The 25016-nt window shown below is 34.4% G+C and overlaps 1 protein-coding gene across 2 annotated transcripts in view; it reads right to left on the bottom strand.

The window, feature by feature from the left end:
* Nup107 (nucleoporin 107) overlaps nt 1–25016 on the bottom strand; it is a 43818-nt gene that overhangs the window by 9671 nt on the left and 9131 nt on the right. For both annotated transcript variants that reach the window (XM_076853086.1, XM_076853087.1), the window contains 15 exons: nt 24254–24302; nt 18745–18816; nt 18250–18338; nt 15462–15540; nt 12665–12778; nt 11341–11431; nt 11114–11190; nt 8761–8820; nt 7991–8136; nt 7838–7886; nt 4928–4997; nt 4524–4642; nt 3015–3053; nt 2245–2395; nt 1471–1583 (listed from right to left, as the gene is read on the bottom strand). In XM_076853086.1, the coding sequence (XP_076709201.1) occupies nt 1471–1583; nt 2245–2395; nt 3015–3053; nt 4524–4642; nt 4928–4997; nt 7838–7886; nt 7991–8136; nt 8761–8820; nt 11114–11190; nt 11341–11431; nt 12665–12778; nt 15462–15540; nt 18250–18338; nt 18745–18816; nt 24254–24302 (1318 nt within the window). The remainder of the gene's footprint in view (nt 1–1470; nt 1584–2244; nt 2396–3014; nt 3054–4523; nt 4643–4927; nt 4998–7837; nt 7887–7990; nt 8137–8760; nt 8821–11113; nt 11191–11340; nt 11432–12664; nt 12779–15461; nt 15541–18249; nt 18339–18744; nt 18817–24253; nt 24303–25016) is intronic.

Below are 25016 nucleotides of genomic sequence, written 5' to 3'. Positions count from 1 at the left end.
TTAAAGAGAGAAAAAAGGGAAAAAGAAACATCAATTTTATTTCTAGGATAATCTGCAAATTAGTAAAACTAACTTATATCTGTGCTTCTAATAAACATCATTTTCCCTTGAATTATTTAAAATTATGAAAAAAATATCTAACTTTCCTTAATTTATTTTCCTACTTAACAGCTCTCTCTATATTTTTTTTTTCTATATATATATTTTTTCTCTATATTTTTTTTCTCTATATATTTTTTTTTTCTATAATTTTTATAGAAAAAATTCACTGGACTATAATATTGGAATTATATGTTTATGCCCCACCTTTTTAACCATATGAATTTTGGGGGAAGGGGTGCCAGGGATTGAACTCAGGGGCATTCAGCCACTGAGCCAAATCCCCAGCCCTATTTTGTATTTTATTTAGAGTCAGGGTCTCACTGAATTACTCAGCACTTCGCTTTTGCTGAGGCTGGCTTTGAACTTGAGATCCATGGGCTGGGAATGTGGCATGCGTGCGGCCCGGGTTCGATCCTCAGTACCACATGCAAATAGGGATGTTGTGTCCGCCAAAAGCTAAAAAAATAAATATTAAAATTCTCCCTCCCTTCCTCCTCCCCCGCTCTCTCTTTAGGGAAAAAAAAAAAAAAAAAGAGATCCTCCTGTCTGCGCCTCCCGAGCTGCTGGGATTATAAGCATGCACCAACATGTCTGGCAACCATATGAATTTTTTAAAGAGCTACTTTAAAATTATTTTCTTGTCGGGCAAGGTGGTGCACACCTATAATCCCAGTAACGTGGGAGACTGAGTTAGGAGGATCACAGTTCAAAGTCAGCCTCAGTAAGTCCCTAAGCAATTCAGCATGACCCCCGCCTCAAAATAAATGAATAAATAAATAAATAAATAAATAAGGGCTGGGGATGTGGCTCAGTGGTAAAGTGCCCCTGGGCGGGGTTAATCATCAATACCAAAGAAATACAATACAATAAAATTGTTTTTTTACTTAGATATAACTTTTCTCCTGAAAATAAAAGAGTTAGTGATTTATAAAAGAATCATCTAGAATAATCTCAGGAACGAAAAGCCAATGCTCAGACTTGTTCTATTAGAGAAACTTCTTTTCACATATTACTAATATAAATAATCCCTTATGTAAGACCTTAAATTTGTAAAAAGCCTGGGTTGACAAAGAAACATTCTTATTTAAGAACAACTATTTCGGGCTGGGGTTATGGCTCAGTGGTAGAGTGCTTGCGTAGCATGTGTGAGGCACTGGGTTCAAATCTCAGCACTACATAAAAATAAATAAACAAAAAGGCAGTGTGTCTATGTGCAACAAAAAAAAAATTAAAAACAAAACAATTATTTCTGGGGGACAGGGGTGACAAGCAGAAACTATATATTTTAAGATAGAAATTCATCAAGAAACAAGATGAAGGATTAGAAGTTACAATACACCTCAGCCCCTACCCCATGCCCCAAATTACCTCTGTAGTGGCAGTATCTAGGGATGGAGCCAGGTCATGATGACTAAATTCACCATCATCTTTCTTTCGAATATTCTCAACTACAGTTTTTGTTATTGTCGCAACATCCAAATCTAAAAAGAGTTTTTTAAAGTAACAAAAAACAAAGAATAATCATTGATTCTAATATTCTCTAAATAGCTACAATAGTTTGGTAAATTCAAAACATTTTTTTTTTCAGTGCTGGGGATTGAAGCCTTGCGTGCTGGGCAAGTGCTCTACCACTGAGCTACACTCCCAGTCCCTGGAACAATTTTTTAAAAACTGGTGGCACATTGTGGCACACGCTTATAACCCCAGTGACTCAGGAGGCTGAGGCAGGATTATGACAAGTTCAAGACCAGTCTGGGCAATTTAGCAAGACCCTATTAAAAACTAATTCAAAAAGAGCTTGGAAATGTGACTTAGTGGTAGAGTACCTTGGGTTAAATTTCCAGTATTGAAGGGGGATAGTGATACACACACACACACACACACACACACACACACACACAAGTATATTTACATAAAATCTGTAAAATCTAAAATATATTATAAAAGAAAATGCCAAAATTTTAAAAATATACACATTATGGTGTAAGTTATTTTATACATAAAAGAGAACGTCATTGAAATTTTTATTCCTCCTGCTCTCCAAGAGAAATAAGACTCAAAACTTAAAGGACAAATGTTATAAGAAACAACATGAAAATTTGACTATGAAGACCAATGGATGACTTACTCAACCATTTTTACCTGCTTCCTTAGCCAGCTCCAGGCAATGATGGCGTTGTTCAAATTCTGTAACACCTTCCAAAAATAAAGCATATTGGGCAACAGCAAGATCTTGAGGCAAATGACAGGTATAAAAGGCTATAAGATTTGTATGTTTCTCATTTATTAAAAGCTGAAAATAAGAAAAAGAGCAAAGTAGGTTAATAATAAAGAAAGTTCTAGGATCAATAGTGCTTTTATAAAAGTTTACTTCAAAATTTCAAATATATTTAGGAGAGATTCAAGAGATATGGATTTGTACTACTAATCAGAATAATTTTAAACTCCAAGAATGTATTCAGGAGCAGAGTGGAGGAGGGGGGAAGGGGGAAGGGAGGAGAGGAAGAAAGGGAAAGAAGTGGGGAGTGAAGTTGACCAGATTATGCTATGTGTATGTATGAACATATCCCAATGCATTCTACTTTCATATAGAACTATGTACCAATTAAAAGTGAATAAACAGAAGGAAGAGCAGTAGAGAAGAGGAAGATGAGCAGGGGGAGGGAAAGGGAAAATACTGGAGACTGAAATGGAGCAAACTATGTTATATGCAGTAATGGCTATGTTAAACCCCACTATCATGTGAAACTAAAATGTACTAATAAAGACAAACACATTCAGGATAATTCAAAGATCTCTTAGGGATTCTGATGACTTTCCTACCACTGGGTATTAAAATAACATCATCTGATTTTTGTTTTCATTACAACATTAAAAAAAAAAGAATCAAGATGTGGATTCTCATAGTTTACCTGTATGTATGTCTTCAAAATTTCAATAGAAACTTCTTCCTTCATAGGAAACAAGACATAATTCAATTATGAATACAAATGTTTACAGGTACCAGTAATAAAGTCTCCAATAAAAATTCTGCCGTTAAGTGATTTAATAATTTAAACATTCATCAATGAGGATAATTATACACCAGGCTAAGTCCTTGGCAAGGGTCATATGTTGTCTAATGTTATAACTTTTTGTGGGTAGTTACCATTATCATTCACATTTTTTAAAAAAATATTTACCTTTTAGTTGTAGTTGGACACAATACCTTTGTTTTGTTTATTTTTATGTGGTGCTGAGGATCAAACCCAGGGTTTCAAATGTGCTTGACAAGTGCTCTACTGCTGAGCCACAACCTCTGCCCCATCATTCACATTTTTACAGAGGAAGAAACAAAGACCCAGGGAATTTTTATTTACACAAAATAATAAAGATAGAAGTTGCTGAGTAAGGAGGTGAACTCCATATTCTTACTCCATTGTTTTGCTTCTACATGTTCTTCCCCAAATATTATCAAACATTCTGAAAAAAAGAAATAAGCCAGACATGGTCATGGAATCTAAGCAACTGGTGGGGGAGTGGCAAAGGGTACTGAGGCAGGAGGATTGCCAAATTGAAGGACAGTCTTGGCAAGAGAGGAGACCCTGTCTCAAAATAAAATGAAAATCAGGGGCTGGGTTTGTGGCTCAGTGATAGAGCACTTGCCCAGCATGTATGAAGCACTGAGTTTGATCCTCAGCACCACATAAAAATAAAATAAAGGTATTGTGTCCACCTACAACTAAAAAATATATATTAAAAAAAAAAAAAAAATCATGGCTGGGGATATAGCTCAGTGGTTGAGTGCTTTCCTAGCATGTATGAGGCCCTAAACTCAATCCTTAATACTATCTCTCTCTCTCTCTCTCTCTCTCATACACACACACACACAATGAAAGAGAGAAGAAAGGTTTAAAATCTCATATAGAACTTAGACCTGGTTCAGTCAGATCAGATGGTTGATTTAAAGATGTAGTATACGAGAGCATGGTGGCACATGCCTATAATCCTAGCAACTTGTGAAGCTGAGGCAGGAGGATCACAAGTTCAAGACTAGCTTCAGAAATTTAGTGAGGCCCTAAATAAGCGACTTAGTGAGACCCTGTCTCAAAATAAAAAATAAAAAGGGCTGGGGATGTAAAGCTTCCCTGGGTTCAAGCCCCAGTACCAAAAAATTAAATTAAAAAGTAAAGTTGGATACCAGTAAGGATGAAGTTCTTAAAAATCAAGTTAACCATCAGCATTGTGTGGCCATAAACCTGAACTCTAAGCATCACTCACAGTGAATTATCATTGAATGGCCATGTGAAACTATATGGAAGACTTCTGCACACTTATCACCATTTCTAGAAAAGAGTGACAAAAATATAATGTGTTTTCCCAATAAGAGGCAAGTAGCCATCAACTCTGCACTGAAGGATAAATTGTTCACTTTTATTTACTTTGGTCTGTAGTCCCAGAGTGCGGAAGAACAAAATGAGGTGAGTCATAAAGCGGAGGAGGTGTCCAGGTAGATTGCTTCTGCTTTTGGAAAGCCATTTGCTAAACTCATCCATTAAACCTACAAGCCATGAAAGCAAAGATTCAACAACAGAATTAAAATCAAGGGAGAAATAAACATTACCAAGAATATTTTATTTCACTAATGAAGTGCTATTAAGTCACTGTCTCACTGTTAGAAGCCATCATATAACTCTCTATATCCTCTTAAACAAGTAAAAAGTTGCATTAAAATAGGTGAATATTTAAAAAGATTAAACGATGTCATGAATAGTATGCATTGTTTTGGTAACTTTTATATTATAAAAAAGTGAAGAACTCAAAGTAAAATAAGATTATATCTTACCATCAATGTCTCCCAGGATAAGGAACTTTTGAACTATATGATAATGTTCTTGATTCTCTTCCAGAACTCTCTGAAAAATTTTTTTACATTTTCCATTAATCTTCTAATGGTCATTTTTGAGTATGTATTTATTGTTAAAACTAAAAATGTCAAACTTTTGAAGGAATGCATATAAAGTTGGAAATGAAGGGCCTCCAGAAGATCAAAATAAAACAAAACATGGGAAAGATACTCCCTTTGGAATATAGTCACAGCTTACAAGTCTAGAACTGAACAGCACCTTTTAAGGTAGAGAACTATGATATAACAATTTAATCTTTGGGAATATTATTATGATTGTTCTTAATATTTTATTCCTGTTTACCTTGGCACTTCATGTGAATCAGAAAGAAAGGACATATGTGACTTAAGCAAAATAAACTACAAGATTTCTTTCACTATGAGTAGTAGTATTTAAAACCATTATTTAGGTATTTTCTTGTGCACATGTCATCAAGAGTAATGACAAAATAATGATCAGGTACAATACGTTACATACTTATATGCTACATGCAGCTTGGCTTTTTGAAAATGGGTCATTTACTTTTGTCAAACATATTTTAATTTTTACTTGGCAGTCAATTTTTCTTTCAGCATTGGTTCTTTGTTTGTTTTTTAAAGTCCACAACCTTTGCTCTATCAGAATTTATTTTGATTACATGGCATGAGGTAGAAATCTAGCTTTGTTTTCTTTCAGACGGAAAGTCAACTATACCAAGACCATTTACCTTAAATAAACTATTCTATTCCCTCTGAAACAAAAGGTCACCTATGACATTAAGTTCTCATACTACTTGATTCTAATTTGCACTTGGTGTTCCACTGATCTATTTGTTTCCCAGGCTAATTCTATATTATTTTGTTGTGTCATATATTCAGTCAGACAAGTAACATAACAACTGTTCATTTTCAAAATCTTCTGCCATTCTCACTTATCCCACTCAGGAAACTTCTGTGCAGAAATAATCTCTGAAGCATTAGGTTTATATGTTTATTTTAGAATGACTGACATTTACATCAGTCCTCCTATCCAAGAATGTGTTTTATCTCTTTATTCATGTCTTATTTTGTCTTCCAATAAGATTGTGTGTTTTTCTTTATGTAGGTCTTGAAACCCTTGATTGCTTTTATTCCTAGGTTTTGGTCATTAATTTAAGTGGGACTTTTGGAGAATGGGGAGCTGTATTCTATTGTAACTAGTTTTAACAAGTACAGAATAGCTATGTTTTTTGGTAACATGGTCTTACATTTAGCTATCTTAAAAAACTATTTTATTAATTCTAGTAACTTTTCAGTCTTAAGTTGATAGACTTACACTTCTATCATATGTAAATTGTTCACTACCTTTCTGATATTTATATCTATTTTTTGATTTATCTTATTAGCTATAATCTCCAAAACAATAGACCAGTAATAAACACTTGCCAGAAAAAAACATGAATTTCCTTACAATATAAAGTATGCCCATACAATAATAAGGAAAAATTAAATCCCAACAGAAAAACAGCTAAAAGATATAGACAAGAAATTCACAGTACATATATGGAAACATGTTCAATCATGACAGAGAAGAAAATATAACTAGAACAGTGAACCCCTATTTCCCACCTACTCTAATAGATTGGCAAAAAACAAAAGGTATGACATTTGGGACTGATAAAAATACATAATTTAATAAATTACTTGTACAAAAATAAATAAATAAATAACTTGTAAGAGTATAAACTAATTGCTATAATCTGGTAATTAATTATTTTTCCATTAAAATATTTTCTTTTTATTTTTATTGAATGCATTTAAGGTGTACAACATGATTATTATTAATCATTAATTATTAATTTAGAAACACTGTATATATGTATGTACATGTATAAGGAGTATATTCATACTCTTTAACCCAGCAACCCTGCTTTTAGGGAAATTATCCCAAAGAAATAGGACTAGTAAATAAGTTCACACATGTATACAAAGTCACACACATATGAACATTCATTATAGCACTAGAAATTCTACAACCTAAATATCACCCAAAGGGGAATGATTAAAAAAATTATACATCATTCTTCAGAATAGTATGTACCTATTAAAGAGAATGAAAGGGCTAGGGGTGTAGCTCAGAGGTAGATCACTTGCCTAAAAATCATTTTTTTTTTTTTTAAATTCTTTTAGTTGTAGATGGACACAATACCTTTATTTATTTTTATGAGGTGCTGAGGATCGAACCCAGTGCCTCTCACATGTGCTAGGCAAGCGCCCTACCACTGAGTCACAACCCCAACCCCATTGCCTAGCATTGTTGATGTCCTGGGTTTGAGCCCCAGAGGGAGGGGAGGGAGGAAGACAGGGAAAGACTTTAAGAGAGAGAGAAACACACAAAGGAAGAAAGAAAAGAAAATGGGAGAAAAAGAAATCTATAACTAACTTAAGAGAGATTACCATTACATGGAAAAAAAAATTGTAGAGTAATGCAATGTAAAGAAAATCCCAAAATACTATATTGGAATACCTGCATTATTTACACATATTTGAAAGATCAGGGATTACTAGTTATTTTTAAATATTAGATTTTTGGGGATCTAGGAAAAGAAAGCGTTATTCTCCATTGTGTATTTCAAGTTTTGAAAAAAGGTGATAAATGTAGCTTCTATGCGTATATTTGGATGAAACCAATCCCAAACCAAAGAGATGATGTATTCACTCACATAGTTAAGCTTGTCCCTTTTAAAGAATCTTCTCTTATTTCGATAACAGGCAAGGAAAAGAAGGGAAAGAAGAACAAAGCTCCACATATTTTCTTCCTTTTAGCTATAGTGCACAACAATCTAACATCTTCTATTCCACATTTGCTATCAAGTTCATATTAACATTTACCTTTTTATCAGTAGCTTGAAGTTCTTCAAAAACCTTTTCTAAGGTCCAACTTCAAAAGAAAAAAAAAAGACAAGAAATAGAATAATATTAGTAATATGAAAAAATTCCATAAAATAAAACTTACCATGATTAGAAACTAACCAACACACTCACTTTGCTTCTAAATATTCTCTAGGGAGTTCTTCAGTTATATCCAGTGTCATTACTGATGTCCGGATCTCCTGTTCCACCAAACTGTCTACCATCACCCGGAAGTAGGCCCATACTGTGTCTTCCCAGGTATCACAGACAGGAAGAAGCTTTTTTCCACCATTCCAAAAGAGAAACACACAGAAATATTTGACGACAACAAAAAAAAAGAAAAGCAATTACACCATTAATATGGACTAGAAATAGCCACTGTATAATAATATAAAACATTGTGAATTTAAAAAAAATTATCCCAAAGATCCTTTCTCTACCAAACCATATCTTAAAAGTCTGAACTTCTAAGACTTTTTGCATACCAAATTCACAGTAGCATCAATTTTGCATGCTTATATAAGATGATATTTCAATTGATCATTATAGCGTCCCTCAAAATAGCTGTAGATGGGGTTATGAAAAACACACACAAATATGTAGGAGAAACCAAATAGTCACTGCACTTTAGTTGTACATTTCTGGATATAGCTTTGGGTATTAGAAGTCATCAATATATGTGTTGCAGCTGACAATATTATAGTTTGATTTCACTCATTAAAATATTGTGCATGTTATGGGGTATATCAAATTAAGCAATACAAGAAACTATTCTATTTTATGATTATCTCTATCATTGCTGCTTTTAGAAAGCAGCTTAAGTTTAGAAAGTTTGTTATATATAATTATTAGTATCTGGATTTATTCCATAGAAAAAAATTAAATACCAAAGAATTGCATACCTGCTTGAGATTCCCACTTAAAGCTGCATAAATTGCTCTCTCATATTTATTGAAGAGCTCCTAAAATACAGAAAAGAAATGGGAGAAAAAGAAATTTGAGATACTGTTTTTCTTAGTATGTTAGTTTTTCTCATTACCTGGAGTTTTGCAGTTTCTTCTAGACTGAACTTATTTACTTGATGGTTTCTAAATTTTAGTGAAAGATTGAGTAGTATAATTAAGAAGGAATGACTTCTTAGTTTGTTGAAATAATACTGAAATCTTCAGGGGAAAAAAGTCAAACATTTAAATTTCAAATATAGAGTGAAAGCAGAGCCAATTCTACTGGATGTTTTGATTATTTATAAACAAATTTTCTTCTGTAGAAACTGGGTAGGTGTTTTCTCCTAGAATGTTTCTAAGTACCTGATACTTCCCTGATGCTGATCTAGGAATGATATCAAACAAAGCATGCAGTTTGCATCTAATTCCTAAGTGGAATTAACTATATTCATCAGATTATCCCATTATGTTTTTAGATTACAGTTAATGGCAGTTCCAGTTTTCTTGCCATTCAAACAAGAGATTCTTCAGAGGCTGTTACTAAACAGGTGAGTCCACCTGTTTCTATTCAATGGTCCTGAACAGGTACGCTCCCTTTGTTTCCTTTCCCATCCATACTATCTTAGGACAGCCTTTATTACTTAGAGGGTAAATAATTCTGATCCCTTAGTCCTTTCAATTTTAAGTCTATTTTCCACTGCCATGTTACTCTTTTTTTTTTTTTTTTTTTTTTTTGTACTGGGGATTGAACCCAGGGTCACTTAGTCTCTGAGCCACATCCCCAGTTCTTTTTTTATGTTTTATTTGAAAAGGATCTTGCTAAGTCCTTAAGACCTCACCAAGTTGCTAAGGTTGGTTGTGAACTTGCAATCTTCCTGCCTCAGCCTCCCGAGTTCCTGGGATCACAGACATGTGCCACCACGCCTGGCTTGCCAAATTTAATCTTAAAACACAGCTATCAGTGCTCTCAAAGTTCTGTAACCCTTCTATTCTACAAGCAAATTTCAGGTCTTTTCAGGATGAAGTTCCAAACTGATGGTAGTATTAATTTCTTAACCATTTAACAGATGTTAACTATGCTAACATTTTATTGATTTTTTATCTTTTTATGTTTCACAGATGCAGTTTTTAAAAAATTATCTATTTATATATTCTAATCAATTATACATGACAGTAGAAAGCTCTTTCTTTTCTACCCCTTTGCCCCAAAGTTCCTCCACTTATCCCATGCTAATCCATCACAATATGGATTAGCATCCACTTATCATAGAATACATTTGGTTCTTGAGATTGGCTTATTTCATTTAGCATGATAGTCTCCAACTCCATTCATTTACCTGCAAATGCCATAATTTTATTCTCTTTTAATGCTAAGTAATATTCCGTTGTGTGTATGTACCACAGTTTCTTTATCCACTCATTTGCTGAAGGGCATCTAGGTTGCTTCCAGTTTAGCAATTGTGATTTGTGCTGCTATAAACACTGAAGTTGCTACATTATTATAGTTATGTTGTTTTTATGTCTTTAGGGTATAGACCAAGCTGAGTCAAATGGGGTTCCATTCCCAGTTTTCTAAGGAATCTCCATATTGCTTTCTAGATTGGTTGTACCAATTTGCAGTCCCACTATCAATGTCTGAGTGTGCCTTTTCCCCCACATCCTCACCAACACTTACTATTGCTTCACAAATGCTTGTTTTAAAGTATTGTTCTTTTAACTCCATTTGCCAGTAAGCCCTGTGGGTTTCTGCACAATTTTGCATGTTGTAGTGATTTTTTGGAATGCATATGCCATGTCCTAACAGAACTGACTATATTTCCTTTTCTAAGCCTTCTACTCCAATCTAGTAGACCTACCATTCCTTGAGTTTCCCAACTTATGCATCCTACCTAGAATTCCTTCCTCTTGTTTTCATTCCCAACAACCCAATCCTACTGATGTTAAATAGTTCAATTCAGGACTGGGGATATATTTTAGTGGTAGAACATTTGTCAACAAGTATTAAGACCCTGAGATTGATCAATACAACAATACATACATACACAAAAAAAAGTTCAATTAAACTGTCTCTCCTAAAAAGCCAACTTTAAGATTCAGACCAATGTTTTTTTTCTCTAAATTCATTTGGTATCCTTGTATTTGTGTTATAGCAGTGTTTTGTTCTTAGTACATGGTATGTGATAAATATGTAAGCCTATTCCTCACAGTTAGTAGAACTTATTTGAAAATAGGAACTTAGTCCAATGCTACTCAGAATGTTTACTTAATAAAACTGAAGCAAAAATCAGTGTCAGTGAATATTTTATCTTACATCTTCTGCCATTCTCCAACAACTAATTTTCCAAATGCGTCTATATGGATTCCCTTCAACAGGTTCTAATTCTGTTCCTATAAAACAGTAAAAGAAATATAATTTGTAGTTTAAAATAAGATCTTATTTCAATAATTTCTAAAAAGAAAATCAGTAGTTCACAAAAATTGGTATTTAGAGCTAAATACATTTATCCCCAACTCTCAGAATAAAATCTACTAACATACCTCCATTAACATTAGGGTCATGATACAGTTTCCAGCCTTCCAGTGTTGCAGCTCTCCATGCTTGACCACAACGTTTACAGAGTCGTTGTGCCTTTAGGAACAAGAAAGAGCAGTCAATGGACATCAGTAGTATAGTACTTGTACCTTATAGATGTATAACCAATATACGACAATATATTAATGGCATAAATGTTATAGACGATGATTAAGAAATAAGTAATGGCATTTCACTTTACCAACACGTGTATCTTTTTATTTTCTCTTCCTTTGTTTTGGTTTTTATAGTACTTGCCTTTCTCTTTGATTTTAGGCTTGTCAATATGTTCCCATGGCACCCATTGGCATTTAATTCTACTAGAAACAAATGGGGCTAAAAAGCTGATGTCCCTTAATTCATGTAAAATTATTACAAAAAAAGGGGCTGGGTTGTAGCTTAGTGGTTGAGTGCTTGCTTCTCATGTGTGAGGCACTGGGTTTGATCCTCAGCACCACATAAAATACATAAATAAAACGAAGATATTAAAAAATAAAGAAGAAAAAAAGTATTACAAAAATACTGTTAGTCTCTATAATGATAAGAATGCTGTTGTTCATTTAGTTCACTGATGATATTTCTCAGGTTCAACAAAATCAAGAATAAATTTGAGAGCCAACATAACCTAAATAGCGTCACCTTGGGTTAGATTTATTTTGAACTCTTAAAAATCAGAAATAGAGCTGGGCGTAGAGGCGCACACTCGAAATCCCAGCGACTCGGGAGGCTGAAGCAGGAGGACTTAGAGTTTAAAGCCAGCCTCAGCAACTTAGCTAGGCCCTAAGCAACTTAGTGAGATCCTATCTCAAAAGAAAAATAAGGGCTGAGGCTGTAACTCAGTGGCAGAGCACTTGCCTAGCTTGTATGAGGCACTGGGTTCGATCCTTAGCACTACATAAAAATAAACAAATAAAATAAAGGCATGCCATCCATCTACAACTACAAAAATTTTTTAAAAAATAAATACATAACAATGAAAAGTGGGTGGGAATATACTTTATGGTTAAGTGCTCCTGGGTTCAATCCCTGGTACCAAAAAAATTTAGATGTAGAAGCCAGGCATAGTGGCAGATGCCTATAATCCCAGCAGGTTGGGAGGCAAAGGCAGGAGGACTGCAAATTCAAGGCTCAAGGTCAGCCTCAAAAATTAGCAAGACCCTGTCTCAAAATTTTAAAAAAAATTTTAAAAAGGATGGGATGTGGCTCAGTGGTCAAGCACCCTTAGGTTCAATCTCTAGTACAAAAAAAAAAAAAAAAAAAAAAGAGCAAGCAGGGTATTATATGATTTACCTCTTCTGTCATTCCAGCCCGAATTAGAGTGAAAAGATACTTGAGTAATCTAACTTCATCTTCTCTATCCAGATCATCAAGTGGCATTTTCTGTCTTATGGGAGCATCAGGATCCTGTAAAAATACAAATCATCATCAACTACAGATCATTCATTCATTCATTTATTTTTGAGGTGTTGGGGATCAAACCCAAGGCACTATACATGCTAGGCAAGCACTCTACCACTGAGTTATACCCCTAACCTATACCTACATACTTTACAAACATCATAACGAGACAATAAATGTATCCTGAGTTTATATACTGAATTTAATTCCTTTATAGTCTAGTTAAGTACTAAGGAAAATAAAAGTGTCACAAGAGTTCAAAATAGTCACACAATTGTCTGAGCCTCACTTAAAACAATCCTGGGCTGGGCACAATGGTGCACACTGTAATCCAGACAGCCTGGGAGGCTGAGGCAGGAGAATGGTAAATTTGAGGCCAGACTCAGCAACTTAGCAAGGCCCTAAGCAACTAAGTGAATCTATTGTCTTAAAAAACAAAAAGCTTTGGGGATGTAGCTCAGTGTGTTAAAGTGTCTCTGGATTCAATCCCCAGTACCCAAACAAACAAACAAACAAAAAATAATCTTGGCTTACAATTACAAGTAAGTGTACATGTTTAGATCAGTTAGTTTAGGAAGACTACTAGCATAGCCCAACTTAGCCTAGGTTAACACTGGATGACATTGGATGTTAACAGAGCTTCATTCTATCATTGCACTTACATAGCCAAGGTACTTAGAACACAGGAAAAACTGAAGGAATCTACCCTGTCACTAGTGTTTATTGGCACTTTCTGAGAACATGAAAAGAGAACCTGTTAAGTACCCATTTTAGGATTAATGTCATGTAGAACACAACAATGTCCAGATAAAAATTAATCAGATTTCTAATAGGTTAACATCCCCTAAAATGGTTATTCTTATTTACTACCTTTTGTATGCCTTTAAACATTGAGTATAATATACTGTACTCATTTTAGCAAAAAACACCACATTATCTACATGGTGAATGTGGGAGGCCATCCTCACACGTGATTTGAGTTACCTTCCTGGCTGGTGAGAGGCGCTTAGACGTAACTGTGTCAGAGCCTTCCCCACCCTGTCCCAGGTACAAAGGCTTGTCCGTGTGGAGGCGTGCCTGGCCACTAACCCGAAGACCCAATAGCTGGCCCTGACCTTGGGATGCTGCCCCCTTCAACCTTCATTGGATGGGATTTTCCCTTGAATTTTTTGTTCCCCAATAAAAGCTCACTCCCTGGCGTGCTCTCCCTCTCTCGCTAGCCTCTTCTGTAAACCTCGCCACCATATTAGGTGGCTGGAGGCGGGAGCTAGGAGAAGCCATCTCCGGAGCTGGAAATTAAAGGTAATGAGAGTATGTCTCTTTAATTTTAAAACTCACTAGTAAATTTCTATGCTTCAAACCTTCTTTTATGAAGCTCGAGCGCTGGTCGCGCGGCAGAGTGAATTTCAAACAAAAACATAGTTTAATGTGACCTGAAATAATTCTTATTTTAAATGTTACTAGTGTATTGTACTATGAAGATCAATTCAGAAAATGGAATCCATAATAGGTCAATTCACAAATATTTTGAGGACACAATCATTCAATTTTGGATCACGGTCTCTCTCTAGCAAAAGGAAATCACCACTTTCTAGTTATGAAGAGTAAATGAGCCAGTGGTACATGCCTATAATCCCAGTGGCTCAGGAGGCTAAGCCAGAAGAACTGGAAGTTCAAAGCCCAGCCTCTGAACTTAGTGAGACCCTAAGCAACTCAGTGAAACCCTGTCTAAATATAATACAAAAAAAGGGCTGAGGATGTGGCTCAGTGGTTAAGCACCCCAGAGTTCAATCCCTGTACCCAAAAAAAAAAAAAAGAAAACAATAAATGATTTTCAGCTGTTGCTTGCTACAAAGTAACTTAGTAACAATTTATTGTTTGGGTAATTTCTAGACAATTTCCTCAAAATCCACCTCTGTTACCAAACAGAATTTTATAAATTTTTCCAACTGCTGCTTATTTCTCTCACTTATCATATAAACATTTCACATATCATTGTCATCCACAAAGCTCTATTTTTTTTTTTTTTTGGTTGTTGATGGACCTTTATTTTATTCATTTATTTATATGTGGTGCTGAGAGTCGAACCCAGGGCTTCACACAAGGCAAGTGCTCTACCACTAAGCCACAACCCCAGCCCAATAAAGTTGTATTTCTGAAATAGTTCAGCTCCTGTTCTTTCCAAATCCACTGTTATTTCTATCACTCATATCCTAAAATAATCTAACTTCAAGCTAATGTTCAAGGATTTGTTCTTTCCCCCTACTTTCTATAGAGAAGAGCCACTTCCTCCCAAGAAGAACCTCTTCTTAGTTGAAGTGTCAAACTGGTAAGATCAAAATTAATTTGTTTCTAATACGGGGTATATCAGGTATTATCAGGTACACTTTCTGTATCTTCTTTTACAATTTACAGGCCTGCATATGTTCAAATACATTCTATCAAATTAAAATGAAACTTACTTATTTCAGAGTAAAATGTTAGTGCATACAAGCCTTCTGGAGACTAAAACAAGGGTCCAGGAGAAAATTTTCAGGTCTTAAAATTTTTAAAACTATCACTAAAGACATCCTTCATTTCAAGAATACATACCAGGGCTGGGGAAATAGCTCAATGGGTTGAGTGTCTGCCTCACGTGCAAAGCACAAAGTCCTGGGTTCAATCCACACACCAAAAAAAGAATACATACCAATTCAGTGACAAGTGGACGGACACTTCCCATGTAAGAAGCTAGCTGTCTTTGTTTTAAGGTATGGAGAGTATTTTCCCTGAAAGAAAAAAAAAATATTTTTAAAGAGGCCATTTAAAATAGGCCTACTTCTTTTGGTACTGGGGATTGAACTCAGGGGTACTCGACCACTAAGCCACATGCCTAGCCCTATTTTGTATTTTTTTTTAGAGACAGGATCTCACTGAGTTGCTTAGTGCCTTGATTTGCTGAGGCTGGCTTTGACCTCACGATCCACCTCCCTCAGCTTCCTGAGCCACTGGGATTACAAGTGTGCGTCAGCTTAAAATAGGTATTATATCTTAAAAAAAAAAAAATCAAATCAAGTCAAAGTAATAAGACTATAAACCTAGGGGAAAAACGTGCAAGAGGCAGTTGGACTCAGATGACTAATGATGTTGAACACTTTTTCATTCATCTGTTTTTGTTTTCCTTTTTTTTTTTTTGTCACTGGGAGATTGAACCGAGATGCTTTACTACCAGGCCACATCCCTAGCCTTTTTTTATGTTTTATTTTGAGTCAGTTATCACTAAGTTGTTTAGAGCCTCACTTAGTTGCTGAAGCTGGCCTTGTGAACTCGTGATCCTCCAGCCTCAGCCTCCCAAATTGCTAGGATTATAGGTGTGTGTCAACATACCCAGCACTGACCTGTTTTTATGAGGTGCTTTTTACATTTCTGCCCTTTTTACTGGATTTTTTTTTTTAATTAAATGGGGCTGGGGATTGATCCAGGGCCTTATGCATGCAAGGCAAGTACTCTACCAATTGAGCTATATCCCCAGCTTGGGGTTATCCTTTTTAATAGGGTTGTATTCTTCTTGAACTAATGCTCTGTATGTTTCTACTAGTCTGTGTCTTGTTCCCACTTATTTTCTTAATGGTGTCTTTAAGTAAGATTCTTTAACTTTGATGAAGTAATTTTTTCCCCCTGATAACTGCTTTCTGTGACATAGAAAACATTTGCCTGTCCTCAAGTCACAAAGATATCTTCTTATGTTTCTATTTAAAGCATATGGGTTTAGTTTCTACATTTAGGATGATGATGCATTTTACATTAATTGTTGGATATAATTTGAGGAAACTTTTTTACAGATGTTTTTCTGCAGTTTGTTGAAAAGAGATTCCATTCCCACTGGATTACTTTGATGCTTTAGCTAAAACCAAATCATCACTGGGTATGGTGGTGCATATAATCCCAACTATTCAGGAAGCTGGGGCAGGAGGATTACAAGTCTGAGGACAGCCTGGGGGAATTTAGCAAGATCCTGTCTCAGAAAAATAAAAAAAAGCTCATTAGTAGAATGCTCCTAAGTTCAATTTCCAGTATTACAAACAAACAAACAAAACCAAACACATAAGTGGGGATCTATATTACTTATCTATATTAGTAGATATAGAAAGTCACAAAAATCTTATCAGGAAAGTTTAATCCAGAAAAATTTTTTTTCCTGAAAATGAAACTTTCTCTTCCTTTCAGAAAAATCACTACTCAGGATTTAATTTTTAACAAACACTGAATAGTTCTAATTTCCTAGTTAAGCAGAGAAAAGAGCTATAGACTCTATATAAACATATTACTGAATTCAAGGGCAATCTAAACATTTTTAAGTACTAAAATAAATTGTTCTTTTAACCTAGGGGTGTTTTTGGCTTCAAGGTGCTATAATAATTTAGAAGCACTGAAGGATGTGGGGAAAATTTTTAAAAACAAAATATAAGTGGAAACATAGCAGAAGTGTCTTCCTGATGATCAAAATATGATTATTTTTAAAAAGCAGCAAGGTGATTATTTGAACACATAAGTTGGATCATGTCATCCTTTTATTCTCAAGGTCTTCCATTACATTTAGAATAAAGCCTAAAATCTTTATATTGGCCTAAGTGTAAGTCTCATCTGAGCTGGCTCTCTCCAATCTCATTTCCTTTTCTGTTCACAGTGGCCTAACTGTGCAAATACTTTTCCTTTTCAGGATCTTTGAGGTTTCTATTCTACCTCAGAACATTTGTCATGCCAACTTTTGCACAACTTGCCTCCTTTCTTTTCTTTCTTCTTATCTTATTTTTTTGGTGATACTGGGGATTGAATCCAGAGCCCCATGTATCCTAGGCAAGTACTCTATCACTGAGCTATACCCCCGCCTTTTTTTTTTTGTGGCAGGATCTCATTCAATTGCCCAGGCTGGCCTCACACTTGTGATCCTTCTTTCTCAGCCTCCCAAGTAACTGGGACTCACGGGCATGTACCAATGCTCCCAGTCTCCTTTATTCCTTTAAAAGTCTCTTACTATCTTTTTTGTTTCTTCCCCAGGGGTGGTGGGGGTACTGGCGATTGAACCCAGGAATGCTTTACCACTCAGTTACATTTAAGGCTGGCCTCAAAACTTGCAAAACTCCTGCATTAGTCTCCCAAATCACTAGGATTATAGGTATGTGCCATTGTGCTCAGCTCTTACTATCTTTCACATTAGTAAACCTTTCCCTGACCACCTCTTCCACTTAAAATAAGACTCATTGCTATCCTCTATTAATTAACTAATTTACTTTTCTCCCAAAGTTCTTAACTCTCCAACAGGACATATATTTATTTGCTGTTTAACTCTCTTAAACAATTATAAACTGCATAAAGGCAGAGCTTTATCTGTTTTGCTCACAATTTAAACCAAGTAAAAACTGAATAAACATTTACTGAAAGATAAGTAAACAAAATAAACATTAAGTGAATTCAGGAACAAAAGCTCAGTGACTTACCAATATACTGATTTTGCATAAAACTCAATATTATCAGAAAAATCTCCAATTTCATCTTTGGCAATACTCTCCAACCAATCTACCACCAGCTAAGAAAAAAAATATTAGTAATAATTATAAAATATGGTGTTTCATTTGTAGTGGAACTCCTACCCTTCATTTAAGTAATTTCTGATTTTAAAATGTCAAGTAACAATTTTTCCAAACACTATTCTACTTTTTTAAGACAAACAAATATTTTGAGAAAAGAATAAAATATTCCATAGGAACAATACAGTTTTTTAACAGGGTATTCCTGGAAATAGGATTGTTATTTTATGCAAAACATTGTTATTTAAAAATTAAAGAACAACTTTCCAAATTTCTTTGAATTACCAATAAAAGGATCAAGTAGAAAGAAAAGGTTTTACATTTTAAAAACTTCAGTTTTAAATTGTATGTCATTTACATTTTCTCTATTTCTTTATAAACAAAATTTAAAATTTCTAGACATACCTGACTTTGTCGAACAAGTGAATCTCTCTGAAATAAAGCTTCTACAACTGTTTTCTCACTGGCATTAATAGCCTATTACAAGTACATAAAAAAAAGAAAAGAAGATGCTGTAAGAATATTATTTCAACAAAAAAATAAAAGCCAACCAGAAGTAAGTATATTTAATCACCCACCCGTCTTACTATATAGTCAATATGCAAATTCATCTTTTTTTTTTCTTTTTGGTAGTGCTAGGGATTGAATACAGAGCCTTGCATGTACTAGGTAACACTCAACCACAGAACTACACACCCAGTCCTGTATATTCATCTTTGAAAAATATCTATAAATAAATTTTAACCTGATTAGATTAATTTGTAGCTGCTCTTGTCTGATATTTCAATTTATTACAATTAGAATGTAAAAGTTCTATTTCCCCAATGTGTTGCTTCAGTGAAAAATAAGCAAAATAAAATAGTTAAAAAAAATGAACTTTAAAAATCTTTTCATTAACATGGCAGAAGATAGTAAGTAGTAAAACCTAAATGTAATCCAAGACTTTTAAGACTGACTTGAAATGACAACATTGCCACGAAATAGAAGCAAAGTAACCATAAACAGTATATGAAAAGGATAATATATTGTGACTAGTTCAAGCATGAGTCATATCTATTAATCTATTTTATTTATGGGTTAAAAGAGAAAAGCTGGGCTGGGGTTGTGGTTCAGAGGAAGAGTGCTCGCCTAGCCTGCATGAGGCGCTGGGTAGGTTCCATACTCAGCACCACATAAAAATAAAATAAAGGTATTGTGACCACCTACAACTAAAAAAAATAAATGTTAAATAAAAAGAGAAAAGCTATATTAACTTCTATTTTTTTTTTAAAAACAGTTCTGGCCACTAAACCCAAGGCCTCACATGTGGTAGGCAACCAATCCACCACTGAACTATATCTTCAGCCTACATGAACTTATTGATCAATGCCAAAATACCATTTGATTAAAAAACAAAAAACAAAAAACTTCAAGTTGGACATGGTGGCAAATGCCTGTAATCCCAGCTACTAAGAAGACTGAGGCATGAGAATCCTAACTTCTAGGCTGGGTAACTTAGTGAGAATCTGTCTCAAAATAAAAAATAAAAAGGGGGGCTGAGGTTGTGACTCAGCAGTACAGCGCTTGCCTAGCATGTGTGAGGCCCTGAGTTTGATCCTCAGCACCACATAAAAATAAGTAAATAAAATAAAGAGTAAAAAAATAAAAATAAAAAAGGGATAGGGGTATAGCTCAGTGGGAGGGCGCCTGACTAGAAAGTACAAGGCTCTGGATTCAATGCCTAGCAACACACAAACATGCAAACAATTCACAAATTAGAAGAATAGTATAACTATCTGATTAAAACTTCTAGCAAGTACTATTTCTAACTGTAAAGTGAGACACTTCCTTTAAAATGCAGCAGACTAAAAGAAGAATCTCTATTGTTCAACTTTACCTAAAAAATTCTAGCTACCACAATAAAATCAGAAAAAGAACTATATACTAATAAATATGGGAAAAAGAATCAAAGTCATTATTATGTATAGATAACAGAATTGCCTACTTGGAAAAATCAAATCCAAGGTGGTGGGGCGGGGTTGTGGCTCAGCAGTAGAGCAATTGCCTAGCACATGCGAGGCCCTGGTTTCAATCCTCAGCACCACATAAAAACAAACAAACTAAAGGTATTGTATACAACTAAAAAATAAATATAAAAACAGTCACTAGGAAACTATGAGAAGTAATTAAGTGAGTTACTTAAATGTGTATGTTACATTTTTGGTATTTGTGGAATAAATAATTAAGAGATGGGAAAGATACTAAAAATATTTTAGGTTAAAAAGCAGACTAATAGACATAGATAGCTTAAGTTATTTATAAAAATACATATTATTCTCTTTTCCTTATATACTTGCTTCAAACATTAATTACTTTTTTTTTTTTTTTTTTTTGCGGGTATAGGGGTAGGGGAGTGTACCGGGGATTGAACTCAGGGGCATTCTGCCACTCAGCCCCATCCCTAGCCCTATTTTGTATTTTATTAAGGGATAGGGTCTCATGGTCTCACTGAATTGCTTATTAGCACCTCGCTTTTGCTGAGGCTGGTTTTGAACTTGAGATCCTCCTAGCTCAGTCTCTGGAGCTGCTGGGATTATTGGTGTGCACCACTGTGCTAGGCTCAAATAACTTTTGAAATCAAAAGATAAATAATTAAACCCTCAGAAGGCATCTGGTCTCAATGTTTTGTTTTTGAGATGGGTTCTCACTAAACTGTTGCTCATGCTAGTCTGAACTCATGGGCTCAACTGATCCTCCTGCCTCAGCCCTGAGTGCTGGATACAGGCATGTTTTTTTAAGACTTCAAAGAACAAATAATTTTACATTCTTCAACAGGACACAAAAAAAGATGGAAGATTTCTGAACATGTTCTGGAGAGGCAGCAGGACTCTAGACACCAAAAGGATGATAATGTTACCAAAAAGAAAGAAAGGAAGAAACCATACTTAGGGAAGTCCTAAATCAAATATTAGCTAACAGAATTTATTAGTATATTTAGGAATACAATATGACTGACAGCTTACCCTGAGATAATCTGATATTAGTGAAACTATTTACAAGTTATTGCACTAATAAAGTAAAGCAAGTATCTATAGAAGCTAAAACAAAACAAAACATTTGACTGCATTCAATACCCATTCCGTCTTAGTAAATTAGGAGGAAAAAATATTCTTAATCTGTGGTGAACCATCAAATGTAAGGATGAAACAGAAGCATTCTTTTCAGAAACAAGAAAAGAATGTCTGCTATTAGTGATATAATTCAACATTGTATGGGGATATAGCTTAGTGGTAAAGGCCCTCAGGTTCAATCCCCAGTACCAACAACAACAAAAATAAATAGAGAGCCAGCGGGCATGGTGGCACACACTTATAATCCCAGCGGCTCCGAGGTTCAGGCAGGAGGATCACCAGTTCAAAGCTAGCCTCAGCAAAAATAAGGCACTAAGCAACTTAGTGAGATCCTGTCTCTAAATAAAATGTAAAACAGGGGTGGGGATATGGCTTAGTGGTCGAGTGCCCCTGAGTTCAATCCCTGGTACCTGCCACCCCCAAAACCAAAAAAAGAAAGAGGGATAATGACTATAAAGGAGTAAGGGAAACTTAGTATTTGTAGATGATTACTGAAGACATAGAGTATCCAATAAAATCAAAAGGAAAAACTATTAGAGATGGTAAGAGAGCTCAGAAAGATGGCAAATAAGAATGCTACACATAAATCAGTAACTTTCCATTTGACAGTAATAACTAATTAGAAAATATAAGAGAATCCATTTATAGTAGGATTCATAGAGAACTTTATAGAGAAGACTACAAGACCTATATGAAAGATTTGAATGGAAAGAGATACCATTTTACAAATGGGAACACTCAATATGGTAAAGATAACATTTTTCCCCAAATTAATCTACAAATTCACTATTATTTCAATAAATATACCATTGAAGATTTTTAAAAAATGGAAAGTATAAAGTTTGTCAAGGGAAATACTATGCAAAATATAGCCAAAACTGTACTTATAAATGGGAGAGGGGACTTATCCTACCCAGATATTAAAATTTCTTGAGTTAGAGTAAATCACTTTGTATAGTACTGGCTTTCAAATGAATCAATCAATTCAAAAACTTCCATGTATAAATATGATTGGGTATATTATAAAGTTAGCATTACAAATCAGTGAAGAAAGGTTGGCTTGTTGGGATAAATGAATATTTACTTGAAAAAAGTTAAATTTCTCGCCTACTTTATAGACAAACCCAGACTGGATAAATTCAAGAACTTATTATGTTGGGCTGGGGATGTGGCTCAAGCTGTAGCATGCTCGCCTGGCATGCGTGTGGCCCGGGTTTGATCCTCAGCACCACATACAAACAAAGATGTTGTGTCTGCCAAAAAATAAATATTTAAAAATTCTCTCTCTTCAAAACAAACAAACAAACAAACAAACAAAACAACTTATTATGTAAGCTTTTGACTTTTTTAAAAAAGTTAAATTTAGGGCTGGGGATGTGGCTCAAGCGGTAGCGCGCTCGCCTGGCATGCGTGCGGCCCGGGTTCGATCCTCAGCACCACATACAAACAACGATGTTGTGTTCGCCAATAACTAAAAAATAAATATTAAAATTAAAAAAAAAAAAAAAAAGTTAAATTTAGGTGAATTTTTTTTTTTTAATGAGGTACTGGAGAATGAATCCAGAGTGCTCAACTCACCCAGGGCTGCTTTACTAATAAATAAATAAACATACAAACAAATAAATAATTAGCCAGATGTGGTGGAACATACTTGTAATCCCAGTGGTTGAGGCTCCAGAGGCTGAGGCAGGAGGATTGCAAGTTCAAAGCCAGCCTTAGCAACTTATTGAGGTCCTGAGCAACTCAGCAAGACCCTGTCTCTAACTAAATTACAAAAAAGGGCCGGGTTGTAGCTCAGTGGTTAAGCACTCCTAGGTTCACCAAAAATAAATAAATAAATAAAGTGAAACAGGAAAGGCCTTCCTTATGCAATACAAGATAATGCTTGCAAAAGGAAAACATAAGACATGTGATCAGATGAAAATGGAAAAGAACTCATAGAGTTAGAAAACAAGTAACAGAAAAATATTGCTAACATGTATAAAAAAAGGATTAGTAAGAAAATAAATAATAGGGAAATAAGCCAAGGATATGAATGCAAATTCATAAATACATATGGTGTGAATGAAAAAACATGACATTTCACTAGTGACTAAGGATTTACAAATTAAAATGAGATATTTTCCCAGCTGGGAATATCAAATGATTGCTAATATGTCACCAGAATAAACATTTTCATAAACTATTAATGAAGAATAAGAACTGGCATATTAAGTAATGACAATCTCAAATTTTGGCCCAAGGAATGTACTTCTGGAAATATAGGAAATACTGGAATACACAAATAAGCATGAAAAAGAATTTTCAAATGCATTATTGACTATTATAGCAAAAATACTGGAAACATCCTAAATCTGTCCAGCAGGAAATGTATGCTTATGGCATCTTTATATTCTGATTTACCATGAAAAAATAAGGTAAACTTATATGAACTGACACAATAATTAAGAAATATAACTCAAAAATACTCAGTATAATATATAAATGAAATTATACTGTATGTTAAAAAAACAACTTATATGCGAGAAAATGTCTATGCATAAAGTTGCACAGAAAAATATCTGGTAGAATACAAACCAGATTGGTATGCTGAATAGTCAGGAGGATAAAGAAGGACTTTTACCTATAGTCTATAATGTAAATCAGTATTTGATCATTTTACCAAGTTGTAATCTTTTATGTACTTGTAAAATTTTTTAAATGCAGAAATTCATGATGGAGTGTTGAAATATCATATCTTATGACTAAAAAACATTTTAATTTTTAAGCATCTATAAAGGAAAAAAAACTAATATAAAACTTACAGCAATTGCAAACATATTTTCATCTTCTAATGAAGACTGTATTCTGTCCCTAAGGAAAAAATAACACAAAATGAAAAGGTCTTAATTTTACATGAATGAATGTATGAACTCACCTTTTAAGCTATTGCATGTGAACACATGCATTCTGTCACCAACAAATGAATTTCCAATCTACTTAATCACTAAACTTTGAATACAAGACAAGAGTAGTAAATGCCTGTTGAATTTGACACCTGAACAAAACTGGTGTTTACTAAAAATACACACTACAAAAAGGTCTCTAATGATTACCTGCTAATGCATATACCTTTTCTATATGGAAAAATAAGAGTAATATGATTTTCTTTTTTTTATTTTTATTTTTATTTTATTTTATTTTTTTATTGGTTATTCAAAACAATACAAAGATTTCAGAATCACATCGGTTACACATCCACATTTTTTTTTTTGATTTTCTTTATTTTCTCATCAGCATGGAAAGCAACAGTAAAAAGCCAAAACCACTGAGCATGAGATAGAAAACTTGATTAACTTTTTTCAAACTTCCATTATATAAAGTATACCTTTCAGTTCTTTTTCTAAATCTATCTTCATCTAAGTATTGCTCTATTTTTAGCACTTTCCTTAAATCTTTATACATAGCCAATTTTTTTTTTAGTCACCAGCTTTATGATCCGAAAGCCCTTTCTTTTCTTGTAATTCACCCGACAATTATATTAGAAATGATAAGCCTCAAAAATGGCAAAATTTATTTCCAAACTCA

This window comes from Callospermophilus lateralis, chromosome 4, assembly GCF_048772815.1.
Source record: "Callospermophilus lateralis isolate mCalLat2 chromosome 4, mCalLat2.hap1, whole genome shotgun sequence".
In the NCBI taxonomy this organism is placed as follows: domain Eukaryota; kingdom Metazoa; phylum Chordata; class Mammalia; order Rodentia; family Sciuridae; genus Callospermophilus; species Callospermophilus lateralis.
The sequence above is the reverse complement of the archived record's forward strand: the minus strand, read 5'-3'. Positions and strand labels throughout refer to the sequence as shown.